General features: G+C 42.5%; 1 protein-coding gene across 7 annotated transcripts in view; it reads left to right on the forward strand.

The window, feature by feature from the left end:
- Window positions 1–14897, forward strand: part of nlgn2a (neuroligin 2a) — a 169912-nt gene that overhangs the window by 95602 nt on the left and 59413 nt on the right. For all 7 annotated transcript variants that reach the window (XM_029117609.2, XM_029117608.2, XM_029117611.2 and 4 more), the window contains one exon: window positions 14689–14838. In XM_029117609.2, coding sequence (XP_028973442.1) covers window positions 14689–14838 — 150 coding nt within the window. The remainder of the gene's footprint in view (window positions 1–14688; window positions 14839–14897) is intronic.

The following is a 14897-nucleotide window of genomic DNA, read 5'->3' on the forward strand; positions in this document are numbered from 1 at the left end:
CACACACTTCCTCCACTGTGAATCTGTCTTCAAAAGGTTAGTCAGTAGGTGAACGCTGAAGATTTATGTGAAATATGTGCCCAGGATGGGACGGATGAGTGGCTGAGAGGACAGGAAAGGACAGACGAGTACAGGAGAGGAGAGAGGAGAGAGCTCAAGTCTTTCTGTCCTGGTTGTGATGCTTCTGAACTGTCTTCTAGATGTTAGCAGCGCAGACCCCCTATGGCTCGAGTGACTGACGACGAAAGACTGAAATAGAACAGAAAGTAGAACAGGTGGATAAATGGAAGGAAAGGACGGGACGAGACAGGGGAGGACGGGAGAGGTCGGGAGACAATGGAAGAGGTAGAAAGTAAAACGGAGAAGACAGAATAAAGGAAGTAAAGCTGTGACACTGGGTACTTGTTTGACTACAGTACAGTGACTCCAGAAGACCAGCAGGCCTGTCCTGTCCACCTAACGTTAGTCTAACATTACAGTCTGGCCTGTCAACTCCCACACTGCTATAATGTCTTGTCGCCTGGGCGCCTGAATACCTCCGCCCTGTTAACTGCTGACAGCAACCATTTTCACACAGGAAGAGCAACAACAGAAAAGAGAAAGCGAGTGGGAAGGACAGTGTGTGTGTGTGAGTGAGAGAGAGAGAGAGAGAGTTGGCGCATCAACACACATGATACCAACTCCTATATTCTTGACACACAGTGTTGCAAGCTTGGCCAGGCCTGAGGTACAGCATGTTACCTTTATAAGGGACCTGCAGACACAAGCAAGACAGGCAGACTCAATGCACTTTACATCAGTATTCTACAGTACGGTATTCTGGAGTAGTACATTGGTAGAGATGAAAGTCCCCGGAAGCGAGAAACCTTTAAGAAAGTGCTAGAAAGTAGTGTTCGAGTTGGGTGTTGGAGGCTTGGCTGTGTCCCAGTTTCGGCTGGTTTGTAGTGATGGTTGCTTTACGGAGAGGGTAGACGTGGAGTGGATTATTACTAGAAGGTGCTTCATTAGAGATTTGTGAGTTTGGCCACAGTAGATGTACGGTGTGAATTAGTCTCTGAGTGCGCTAAGGTCTTCCCCAGTGCAGATCTAGGTGCAAGGCATGTAGTCAGAAACATGGAGGGCCTGGGTTGACTACGACACCCTGTCTGGTGGTGCACTATGGGGAAGATGCTGACCGGGTGCCTCCAGTTCATGATGCATCAGTAGACGTTTATAATATCCTTTGTTATTTTACGTATAAATCCAATCAAAATGGAGTCCCGGCAACCGGGCCAACACGTTTCTTCCCTGCAATGAACCTTCTGATTTTACCTGACTTGACTGTTGATGACTCTGACTAGTTCTCACCTTGTTAGCCATTGTAGACCTGCACTTGCTTATATATGATAATATATGCAAGTATATATGATAATATATATGCGCATGGACCGGATGTGCTTAGATGAGGAGATTGAATAGTGGAACTTGATGCTGAGACCAGTTCTCCCATGTGCAAAAGTAATATATTGGAATGTATTTTTATTTATGTATGTGCATGTATTTACATCTACTTCATGGACAGATATGAAAATATGTACTCATATGTAATATAAATATAGTGGATATAAAAAGTCTACACATAAAAATGCCAGGTTTTTGTGATGTAAAAGAATGGGACAAAGATAAATCATGTCAGAACTTTTTCCACTTTTAATGTGACCTATAATGTGAACAATTCAATTAAAAAACAAATATTTGAGGGGGAAAATTTTAAAATGAAAACATTACAATAACCTGGTTGCATAAGTGTGCAAGTGGAGAAAATATGGCACAACAGAGACATTACCAAGAACTGGACATCCTTCCAAAATTGATGAAAAGACGAGAAGAAAAATGGTCAGGGAGGCTTCCAAGAGGCTTACAGCAACATTAAAGGAACTGCAGGAGTTTCTGGCAAATACTGGCTGTGTGCTACATGTGACAACAATCTCCTATATTCTTCATTTGAATGGGCTATGGGGTAGGGTGGCAAGATGGAAACCTTTTCTTACAAAGAAAAGCATCCATGCTCGGCTGAAGTTCGCAAAAACAAACATCAAGTCCCCCAAAAGCATGTGGGAAAATGTGTTATGTTCTGATGAAACCAAGGTTGAAATTTTTGGCCATAATTCCAAAAGGTATGTTTGGTGCAAAAACAACACTGCACATCACCCAAAGATCACCATAGCCACACTGAAGAATGGTGGTGGCATTATCATGCTTTGGGGCTATTTTTCTTCAGCTGGAACCGGGGCCTTGGTCAGGGAGTAGGGAATTATGAACAGTTCCAAATACCAGGCAATTTTGGCACAAAACCTTCAGGCGTCTGTTATAAAGCTGAAGATGAAGAGGAAGTTCACCTTTCAGCACCACAACGACCCAAAGCACACATCCAAATCCACAAAACCATGGCTTCACCAGAAGAAGATTAACGTTTTGGAATGGCCCAGCCAGAGCCCAGACCTGAATCCAATTGAACATCTGTGGGGTGATCTGAAGAGGGCTGTGCACAGGAGATGTCCTTGCAATCTGACAGATTTGGAGCACTTTTGCAAAGAACTGTGGGCAAATATTGCCAACAAAGTATTAGTTTAAGGGTGTGCACACTTATGCAACCAGGTTATTGTGAGTTTTAAATGTTTCCCCCTCAAAGATTAAATTTTGTTCTTTCAATTGAATTGTTCTTGTAATATGTCACATTAAAGGTGGAAAAGGTTCTAACATGATTTATCTTTGTCTAATTCTTTACATCACAATAACCTAGCATTTTATCAGGGGTGTTTAGACATTTTATATCCACTGTATATTGAAATATTGCAGTTTTGGCCACTTAACTTGTTGATGTACTGTCAATATAGTGGAAATTTGACATGACAACCTGGATAGAGAATATTATGCAGTCTATTTTACATGTTTGTACCTTATATTTTTTATTTACTTATATATTTTATATTCAACCAATATATGTAAATAATGTTTATATTTTTTTGTGTATGGGCTCACTAAAAATAAATACTTTTTGCCATTACTCTATACTGGGTAAACAGCAATATTAAGGGAAAGATGCATTCCAGGATTTGGGGACATGGTGTGTTTTCTGCTTCCCCAGGACTCATACTTTAGCTGAAGTGACTCGTGATTCTACTTGTGACGCAACCATTGGTGGCAATGAACCAGACTCTTAGCTACTAGCCACAGTGACTCATGACCCAACTTGAACTCAAACACAAGGGACTTGGGATCAGACTCATTGTTTAGTGACTCACCACATCACTGCTGCCGAGTCCTGTCCACGTCTGGACAAAGATGGGCCCTGAGGGACGCAGAAGAAACACTGTTGAGAGTCAGAAATTGGGTCATCATTTTTTGACATTTTAACTGTTTAAAAGTTAGAGCCACATTCGGTTTATTGCAACCACAGTTTGCAGCCACTGGAGGTTACTCATCCTGGTTCTTGTGACCCTAGTTTGGTAACTGGTGAAGCTAATTCAGAATGTGTGTTCCAAAGTAGAGCTTCAGTTTTAGAATAATAAATGGGTTTTGTCTGTTTTAAGGTATTTTTGCAAACTGCTAGACGTTCATGGACAGAGATTAAACCTCCATTGAGCTTGACTTGTAAGTCCATGACTAGGCTTATTCAGTGTCCGCGAAACATCCATAGTGTTTGGAATGGAGAACATAAATGTTGATAATGGAAAATAGATATTTCCAAATTATTTAGTTTCATGTTTTACAAAATTAATTCAAAATATACCGTTTAACCTTACAAATTGTACACAGGCCAAAAGAAAATATGATTAATACAGAAGTAAATGTTGTTTCTAAAGTTGTTAACTCCACAGTCTGTCCCAACCCAACCTGTTAAATGCTTCCAAATATTGAACAGTGATATTAATGACTTAAGACACCTGTTTGGGAGCACAAGTCACAGAGGCAGAAATGACTACAGTAAAGAGTAGCAAAAACACAAACATTATGTCTTTTTTAACGCAGCAAAAACCAATTAGGCAAAAACACCCCCACATTGTTTGGAAAGAATGTGATGAAGCTACACAGCAGCAGATGAACAAACCAGTGGTTATAACACCTCCCCAGGGAGGCTGCCACTCTTCCATGGAGGGAGGGGGGGTGTTGCCCACGCCTGTCCCTGTTAAATGACATGTCAGGAGACAAGCTACGACTAGATCTCACAAATACTGATGAGAAATTAAATCATTTGATTATCATATTGGAGCCGCAGCGCTTATGAATTGGCCACAAAAATGTCAAGGACTTTTTCAAGGACCAAATTGAGGATTGGTTTTCCAAGGTATTCCTCTACTTGATATTCTGAACTCCAAATGCGGTACTTCAAGAACCTCAAACACTCGGCACAAAGCCTGTTACCTTCTGTCACTGACAGAAGTAGCAACATGAGACACAAGGAATGGAATGAGAGACAAAACGGGATTCAGTGTAAACGCTTAATACCCCCTTATTCCTGTTTCCTCCAGGTTGTCTGTCTGTCAACCCACACGTTGGTGTCACGTCTTTGAACTGCTAAAATAGAAATGCTGCACTGTATTCAGCCTTCTACTTAGCTGCCCTTCGGTTGGTTATGAAAAACATTGTGCTGATAGTACAACCGCAGTCTACCTACAAAAATGGATTTTGTCGCTAGATCATCGCACTTTCCGTACTGCATCCCATTGCCATGGCATTGTTCTGTGTTCTCCCCTCAGCATTTTGTGTAATACAATTCACTCGAAACATTAAGAATGTACTGTTAATTCACTATGCAGCTAGCTCAGTCGGTCTTTAGACTGTCAAAGATTTGTGCTTATGCTTCGATGAGGAATATACAGCAGTGACGTTTCTTACTCGCCTGAGGCCAGACATTAATGTACATACAGACATTAGTTGGACCATTGATACATTACTGGAAGTATACCATCTGTCTAGAGACTATGGATTTATTTGTGTATCCTGAATCGCTGCAAGCCTGATTCTTAAAACACAACTAAATATCTTAAACGATTTGTTATCAGTGGAGTACACCTTCATAAAGCAGTTCCCTCAACAATGTATCTCATTTAATGGTCCCATAATAGGTTGTCAGAATGAGGACTCAAGACAGATATTCAAAAACCAGGATAAATTGTCGAAAATTGCCAGCACTGGTAAATCATGCTTATAGGATAACACAATTTTAAATTATGAATACAAGAAAACAACGCCTGTTCATATTTGTGGTTTTTGCAATGGAGTGACAGCATGATAAAGGCAGAGATTCAGAGTGGGATTTGGTATAGTGGGACCAAACCTAGAAATGGTTGCTTTTCAGTAATAATTTCTAACAGACATCTGTTCATTCCCGTGTTTGCTCTCTGAGTCCCAGCGTAACAGATAACTGTTCCTCTTTGTTGGCCTCCGTTATGTGTGGGGTGGTGACATTGGGTACTGAGAGAGCACACTAGTACAGGCCCCAAATGTAGTTGCACGAGGGCTGACTGGTGGTAACGTTAGGAGTCATGGGATTTGTTGTTTTCCTGCCTGTTTTGTAGTCAACAGAACAGAGATCAAGGACGTGCACTGTTCACTTCTGAGATTGAACAATACAACAAAAGCCATGGGACAATGCTCCCGATCTCAATTTGAGGGTAATTGTGTCCAGGTTTATGACCGGCTGCCAGAGAGAAGCTGGTGACCTTTCGGTAACTGTGACTTTCGGTTTTAGCCTGGCGTAACCTACATACATCTAACCTATAACGTAGGCACCTTGGAAAAGATGGGCGAGAGAGTGAGCGCAAAGCATTGCCCCTCCATCAAAGGCCATTTTATTAAAAGGCTTTATAACAGCTCCAAAAACTATTGCTGGATTCTATCTCACCCTCTCCTCCCTCCCCCGCTCTCACCCCCTTTGTCCACACCCTCTTTCTCTCCACCCCCCTCCTAAGCTCCATTCTTCCAATCCAGTCTTTCTATCTGATCTCTATTGTCTTTGCACCCCTCTCTCTGGCTCACTTCATCTTTCTGTACATTAGAGCCAGACTTTATCTGCTCACTCGCTCTTAAGTCGCACAGATGCCATTTTGTTTCATTCACTTGTCTTTGTCACCATTTCTGTTCCTGCCTTCCTCCCTCTTTTTTTTCTCCATTCTCCCTCTCTCTTTCTCTCTCTCTATAACCTCTATAATCTCCTCCACGTCCGTCTTTTGCTCTGAGCATTCTTCTTTACTATTTTATTATTTTGGCATTCCGTCTACTCCCCGCTCCCTCTTTCTCTTTCCCATCTCCTCAGCTCTTTGCAGCATTCAGCGCTTCCTATTTATTCCACTTCCTCCTCCTTTGGCTTTAGAAATAGCATTTGGATTAGGCAGATTTAATTTTTTCCCCCCTTCTACTCTATTTAAAACAGATCAATTACAGAAATGGAAGTTAAGACAGAGTCTCTAGATTGCACAGGCTGCTCCACAGCACCACACAACCAAGGCCACACAGTTATTCTCCCCCCCCCCCCAAAAGAAATCCCCATCCATTTTCCCCATTCTAACTAAAAGCTCTATTGGTCTTTGGTTAACTCAGCCACCGGTCCAAATGGAGGGGTTGGTTTGAAGGTGGACCTTGTGTCCAACTAGTGACTGAATTACTGTAATCCTTTAATATAATCCCCCCCTTTTGATGTATTTGTTCCGTCCTGTCATTCTATCGCCTGTCCTTTTAATGGTGGTGAGGTAAATAACAGCCTTGCGAGTGAGTGCACATGTTTTTCACATAATTCATAGTCCTGTCCTCATTACATAAAATACCTTTGTCACGCAAACTTTCACCTACCAAAATCTCTCTCTTTCTTCCTCTATGTTCAGGCAGGGCCAGACAAGATTCATGGCTTGTCAGCAGGTGTAAAACAGTACAGTGACATGCTTAAAGAAAAACACAGAAGGACTACTTAATCCTTGAATCTCCAGCATAGGTTCAGTAACCTCCTAACTGCATAGAGAAAAACACCTATAGTTGCTCTTAAAAGTATTAACCCACATTGGACCTTTTGACATGAAATCTAAATGGATTTTTTTTTTTTTTAATTGTCACTCATCAACAGGATAAAACACGATTTCAAAGTGAAAAATAAAATTTGGAAGTGCTCTGTAATAATGATGTTAATTCAGCAATGGCCCTTGTGCTTCATATTATGGTATTTTTGTATTAATCAGTGCTGATTAATTAATCAGTTTAGATTTCATGTTGTAGCACAATAAATGTGCAAAAGTCCAAGAGAGGTGAATCCCTAAATCTTGCATTATCACTTCCGTTGCAGGGTGTCAACGATATAGTCCAATAGTCTGTTACAATATAGTCCAGTAGTCTGTTACAATATAGTCCAATAGTCTGTTACAATATAGTCCAATAGTCTGTTACGATATAGTCCAATAGTCTGTTACAATATAGTCCAATAGTCTGTAACGATATAGTCCAATAGTCTGTTACCCCCTTGAAAACGTTCTTTTGGCCCTCTGCTTCTCCTGTCTTCATTTTTTCATATTTCATTTCAGTGTTCTATTTAAACTAGATTTGAATTAGATACACAAGCTGCCACAAGAGTCAGCATACTTTATGCATGCTTTATCTTTTTATTTGTATTTTGCCTTTTGAGAACAGCCACACTTATATACAGTTTGTCCCCTTAGCCTCCAGATCCAAGAACCTCCATCACCCATCACCTCTAAATCATTCATATTCACAGACAGAAGCAGGGGAGAAAAGGTCTGAGGCCTGCACTATATTGGAATTGAGAATATCATTCATATCATATGACTCCCCTTTGTGTTTTCCCTTTATTCCAGTTCGATGCCATCTCATTATAATTACCAGTTTGTTTGGGACAACCTGACAGTTGCCTCTGGATGGGGATAAGACATGATTTGTTCCCCAGTGTTCTGTAACACCCATTAGGAAGCCATACATACAGTATTTTATACATTGATTTGATTGGATGCTGCGTTATGATTGTATCCTAACAATCACGCTCTCTGCTTGTCATATGTAAGGGAAGCATTTGAAGCTCTAGTTGATGCATGGTTGAAACTAATTAAAGTTCTAGTTGAAACATGGCTTACAAATGGTTGAAGCTCTGCTTGGAGCTCTATTTGGAGCAGGGTTGACTGGTAAATTAAGTTTTAGTTAAATCCTAAGTAAGGCTGTGGAAGAAACATGGTTTGACACATGATCAGAGCTCTGTTAGAAGCTCTAATAGATGTAGTGATGATGATGCATTTGTTAAGCTCTAATAGAAGCATGGCTGACAAATGGTTTGAGCTCTAGTTTAAGCATACTGTACTCAAGCAGTGTAGCCAAATAAATATATTGATATTGATGATAATAATCATTTGTCTGGGCTGTAGTTGAAGCTTTTGGTTGGCCTGAAACACAACCATGACCCTTGTCTTCTCAATACAGGAGCATAACTGAGGGATGTCCACAGTCGTTTTTAGTTATATATGTATTCTGCTGTAAGTGCAGTAGAAGGAAGCAAAGAGCACAAGTCAGGGAGTATGAAGGATTGATAATAATATAATTGATAAAAAAAAGTGGGTGTCAATCAACACATAATACCTCATAATGACAAAGCTAAAACGTCTTTTGCGAAATATGTGCCCATTTATAAAAAAAAATATATATATATCTAAATGAATTGTCTTATGTCCTGTGTCCTCTGGGTGAGTGTTCTCAGTCCCGACACTGAGAATCATCCCCATAGCATGATGCTTTCACCATCATTCTTTACCAAATGGATGGAATTAGCAAGGTGATTGGCTGTACCTAGTTTTCTCCAGACAAAGCATTTGGCATTCAAGCCTAATAGTTCAATTTTGGTCTCATCAGACCAGATAATCTCTTTCGTCATGCTCTCAAAGTCCTTCAGACGGCATGTCATGTGCCTTTTACTCAGGAGTGCGTTCCGTCTAGCCACTCTACCATCAAGGTCACAGGTGGAGACCAATCAAGTTCTAGAGACTCTCAAGGATGATCAAAGAACACCGGATGCATCCGAGCTCAATTTGGATTGCCCTGGCAAAAAGTCTGAATACTTATGTACATGAGATACTTCAGTTTTTCATGTACAATAAATTGGCACCCACTTATAGACTCTTTTTGATTTGTCATTATCCGGTATTGTGTTTAGATTGACAAAGTGATATATATATAATCAGTTTTTCATTAATTTTATAACAATAAAATGTGGAGAAATCGAGGTGGTCTGAATGCTTTCCAATGGCACTGTCCTCATCTAACATTTGCATTTCCCCTCCTTGAAGCCGCCAAGACATCCCCTAATCGAAACAGTAATGGCTGGTGGCAGGGTAAACGGGTCCTAGATCAGTGCCAATGGTCATCTTTCTGATCCGTCCCGGGGGCAGAACGCCATGACTCATTGATTAGTGGTTAATGAGATGCCGCGACGAGCGGGGTGAGTTTGTGTAACGCTTGTGAGCACACACGTGCACAGACTCTCTCGGTCTCAAACACGCACGCACGCACGCGCGCTACAATATTTACGCCCGTTGGGGAAGTGAAGTAAGCATTAGCGGGATGTGTCATTGTAGCTAAATGCTAAACAGAAGTTTTGGGTAATCATCCCATTGTTGTGCGTGAGAGGATCAGCCAGACAAACTGAGCTCCTCAGGGTGACACACACCAGCGGCTCTCCTCCTCCCTCTGATTCTGACGTTTCCCTCCTCCCTCTGATGTTGACGTTTCCCTTCTCCCTCTGTTTCTGCTGTTTCTTTCTTCCCTCTGTTTCTGCTGTTTCCCTGTTTTTACTGTCCTGTTCTGTAGTGGCATTGACTTAGTTGGTTAGAGAAGGAGACGGAAAAGATAACAGTGCATAGCGGAGAGGCGATGGATATCATTTTTTTTTTTGAGTATTTGCGGTTGTGGCAGTAAAATATCTATTGGTGTCATAGCTGCAAGCCAGTATGACTTTAACCTGTCTTTTGGAGTCATGGCTACAGGTCAGTATGGCTCTAACAGATCTATTGGTGTCAAGGCTACAGGTCAGTATGACTCTAACAGATCTAATAGGGTCATGGCTACAGGTCAGTATGGCTCTAACAGATCTAATAGGGTCATGGCTACAGGTCAGTATGGCTGTAACAGATCTATTGGTGTCATGGCTACAGGTCAGTATGGCTCTAACAGATCTATTGGTGTCATGGCTACAGGTCAGTATGGCTCTAACAGATCTATTGGTGTCATGGCTACAGGTCAGTATGGCTCTAACAGATCCAATAGGGTCATGGCTACAGGTCAGTATGGCTCTAACAGATCTATTGGTGTCAAGGCTACAGGTCAGTATGGCTGTAACAGATGTATTGATGTCATGGCTACAGGTCAGTATGGCTCTAACAGATCTATTGATGTCATGGCTAAAAGTCAGTATGGCTTTAACAGATCTATTGGTGTCATGGCTACAGGTCAGTATGGCTCTAACAGATCTATTGGTGTCAAGGCTACAGGTCAGTATGGCTCTAACAGATCTAATAGGGTCATGGCTACAGGTCAGTATGGCTTTAACAGATCTATTGGTGTCATGGCTACAGGTCAGTATGGCTGTAACAGATGTATTGATGTCATGGCTACAGGTTAGTATGGCTCTAACAGATCTATTGGTGTCAAGGCTACAGGTCAGTATGGCTTTAACAGATCTATTGGTGTCAAGGCTACAGGTCAGTATGGCTCTAACAGATCTAACAGGGTCATGGCTACAGGTCAGTATGGCTCTAACATATCTAATAGGGTCATGGCTACATGTCAGTATGGCTGTAACAGATCTATTGGTGTCAAGGCTACAGGTCAGTATGGCTCTAACAGATCTATTGGTGTCAAGGCTACAGGTCAGTATGGCTGTAACAGATGTATTGATGTCATGGCTACAGGTCAGTATGGCTCTAACAGATCTATTGATGTCATGGCTAAAAGTCAGTATGGCTTTAACAGATCTATTGGTGTCAAGGCTACAGGTCAGTATGGCTCTAACAGATCTATTGGTGTCAAGGCTACAAGTCAGTATGGCTCTAACAGATCTATTGGTGTCATGGCTACATGTCAGTATGGCTCTAACAGATCTATTTGTGTCAAGGCTACATGTCAGTATGGCTCTAACAAATCTATTGGTGTCATGGCTACAGGTCAGTATGGCTCTAACAGATCTGTTGGTGTCAAGGCTACAGGTGAGTATGGCTCTAACAGATCTATTGGTGTCAAGGCCACAGGTCAGTATGGCTCTAACAGATCTATTGGTGTCATGGCTACAAGTCATTATGGCTCTAACAGATCTATTGGTGTCAAGGCTACAGGTCATTATGGCTCTAACAGATCTATTGGTGTCAAGGTGTGTGTGTGTGTGTGTGTGTGGTCATTGGCAGGTAATGAAATGAGTTTCAGGTGGAGACGTGGTAGAGGGGTGTCAACGGCTTAGAGATGCGTGACTGCAATATGTCTCTATGGCAACAGTCAATGAGAATTTGTCTGTGTGTTGGAATGGCTGCTGTTCACGAGACAAGAGACAGAGAGACGGACAGACAGAGACACAGAGATAGATAGCAAACGAGGGAGAGAGGGAGAAGACAGATATAGTGAGAGGAGGAGGGAGGAACAGAGAACAAGATGGCGAGAGAGGCGGGAAGGAAATGGAACATTTAACTGAAGTAGTTGTCATGGCAACACCTCATTCCAGCTGCCTGTTTTTTTGACTGTGTTTGTCTGTGTCTGTGTTTGTCTGTGTCTGTTTGTGTGTGTGTGTGTGTGTGTGTGTGTGTGTGTGTGTGTGTGTGTGTGTGTGTGTGCCTGTGTTTGTGCCTGTGTGTGTGTCTGTCTTTGTTTGTCTGTGTGTGTCTGTATTTGTCTGTGTTTGTTTATGTCTGTTTTTGTCTGTGGCTATGTTTGTCTGTGTGTGTGTGTTTGTCTCTGTCAGTGTTTGTCTGTATTTGTCTGTGTTTTTCTGTGTCAGTATGTGTCTGTGTTTGTCTGTGTCAGGGTGTGTCTGTATTTTTCTGTGTCTGTGTTTTCTGTATTTGTGTGTGTGTGTTTGTCTCTGTAAGTGTTTGTGTGTTTTTGTCTGTGTTTGTGTGTGTGTGTGTGTGTTTGTCTCTGTCAGGGTTTTTCTGTATTTGTGTGTGTGCCTTTGTGTGTATGTTTGTCTGTGTTCGTCTACATCTGTGTTTGGCTGTCAGTGTTTGTCTGTATTTGTGTGTGTTTGTCTGTGTCAGTCTGTGTCAGTGTGTGTTTGTGTTTGTTTGTGTCAGTGTGTGTTTGTGTGTGTGTTTGTCTGTGTCAGTTAATGTCAGTGTGTGTCAGTGTTGGTCTGTGTTTGTGTGTGTGTGTGTGTGTGTCTCTGTCAGCGTTTGTATTTGTGTGTGTGTGAGCGTGTCTGTGTCACTGTTTTTCTGTTTATGTTTGTCTGTATTTGTCTGTGTGGCGTGTGTGTCTGTGTGTGTCTGTTTGTCTGTGTCAGTGTTTTTTTTTTTTCAAGTGTGTCTGTATTTGTTGGTGTCAGTCTGTTATCTATATCGGTTCCAGTACCTGTGTGTGTGTGTGTGTGTGTGTGTGTGTGTATCTGTTTTATGTATGCGTGTGTGTAACACGTGTGATACAGCTGGTAGCTTTTCTATTTGACGGCAGGTTGTTTTTAGCAGAATGACTCTTTCCCTGCTTCCCTTTCTTTCTCTCTCGCTCCATCTCTCTCTGGTAAACAGATGCCATAGTGGTTATTTATGTTAGTGTTCTGTTTCGTTGCTCCCTCGTATTAATTATTCCCCAGGCCGGGCGCCAGGCTGACATACGCACGCACACACACACACACACACACACCCACCAAGGTGTCCTGTAGGAACATGTGCCTGACATGAACGCCAGCATTTTAAATGACTGGACATGAGAAATATACCGGTTTTCCATATGTATTGGATTTATGACCAATCACGCAGTCCACTCAGGGTGCACGGAATGACCAGAGTCCCATTCAGATTATGCTAATCCTCCCGAACAGAATAGAAAGTAGCCTGTGAAGTTAAGTAATAAAATAAAGCCGAAGGATGTCCCCACTGTGTGTGTCCCGCCTCCTGACGTCTTCAAATGTGTCCCACTTGCTACGGTGTGGGAATGGGCCTTGTCCGCTGCGCCCTCAGGCGCGTTTTGTCGTCGGTCGACTCTGTGCTTTCTCTTTCCCACCGTTATTGCCCCTCCTGGGTTTGGACATCATTGTCTTTGTCTTGTGGGTTTCTTCAAAAAAAAAAAGACATCCTACCTGTCTTGACATTAGTAATGTTAGCGAACAATTGCGGTTTCAAACAACCCTTTTTTACGCTCACTGGAGTCGTGATTTGTTCTTTCGGAGTGACTCGGTCACTTTAATCGTTCTATGACCTAACGGCAGCAATGGATTCCAAGGCAGGATTAATACACGCTCTTCTCTCACAATAGGCCACCTGCGGACTGACTCCGTCCACCGTCTATCAGGTCGGCGCATAATTGAATGGACGGCTTCACAGAACCAAAGCATGGACTTCACAGGCTGCCTCTGCTCGACGCTCCTCCTCGATAATGAAAGCGTTTTTGAGTGGCTGCTGCAGTCTGCATGCGCATTTGCCTGTGCTAATATTCTTTTCTCCTTTCTCCAATAAATGTCAAAATGTGTCTAGACGGAGGACATTCTTGAAAGTGACCCGCATTTTCACATTCAACAGCTTCTTCCTCTCTTAGTGTTAGCAGACTCTTGCGCATAGGGCTGGGCAAGGAATTAAAGAATGTTCCTGAAACACAGGCCATGAGAGAATGTTCCCTGAAACACAGGCCATGAGAGAATGTTCCCTGAAACACAGGCCTTGAGAGAATGTTCCCTGAAACACAGGCCATGAGAGAATGTTCCCTGAAACACAGGCCATGAGAGAATGTTCCCTGAAACACAGGCCATGAGAGAATGTTCCCTGAAACACAGGCCATGAGAGAAAGTTCCCTGAAACACAGGCCATGAGAGAATGTTCCCTGAAACACAGGCCATGAGAGAATGTTCCCTGAAACACAGGCCATGAGAGAATGTTCCCTGAAACACAGGCCATGAGAGAATATTCCCTGAAACACAGGCCATGAGAGAATGTTCCCTGAAACACAGGCCATGAGAGAATGTTCCCTGAAACACAGGCCATGAGAGAATATTCCCTGAAACACAGGCCATGAGAGAATGTTTCCTGAAACACAGGCCATGAGAGAATGTTCCCTGAAACACAGGCCATGAGAGAATGTTCCCTGAAACACAGGCCTTGAGAGAATGTTCCCTGAAACACAGGGAATGAGAATTGGACTGAAGCGTGAAATCAGGCCCCATGTTATGCAGGCCCCGATAATTTGTCCGATTATTTTTTTATTTTCTTTCGGTTAAGTTTTATCTTCCCACATCCAGCTATTACCGGCTAACAGAGGCCATGACACACACACAGCCTCGGAGCCAGTGCTTTTACACAGTAGGCCTGCGACTCTACCAGACAACATCTAATGAACATCTATGAGTTCACACTGAGCTGTTCTCACGGTAAATGGTTAAAACATTTGTTCCGTGCATTTACTGACTTCTTATTTCCACCTCTTCTTCTTCACCTTTGTCCGTTTGTGTATGTGTGCGTGTTGCGTCTGAAGACATCCGTGACCGTAGGAAGAAGCCAGTGATGCTGTTTATCCACGGCGGCTCCTACATGGAAGGAACCGGAAACATGTTCGACGCCAGCGTCCTTGCCGCATATGGCAACGTCATTGTGGTCACCATGAACTACCGTCTGGGTGTGCTCGGTAAGATTGGATTACTACTTTCCTTTACACACACACACGCACATGAAATTTGCCCACAC

Source organism: Esox lucius, chromosome 24 (genome assembly GCF_011004845.1).
Source record: "Esox lucius isolate fEsoLuc1 chromosome 24, fEsoLuc1.pri, whole genome shotgun sequence".
Lineage (NCBI taxonomy): Eukaryota > Metazoa > Chordata > Actinopteri > Esociformes > Esocidae > Esox > Esox lucius.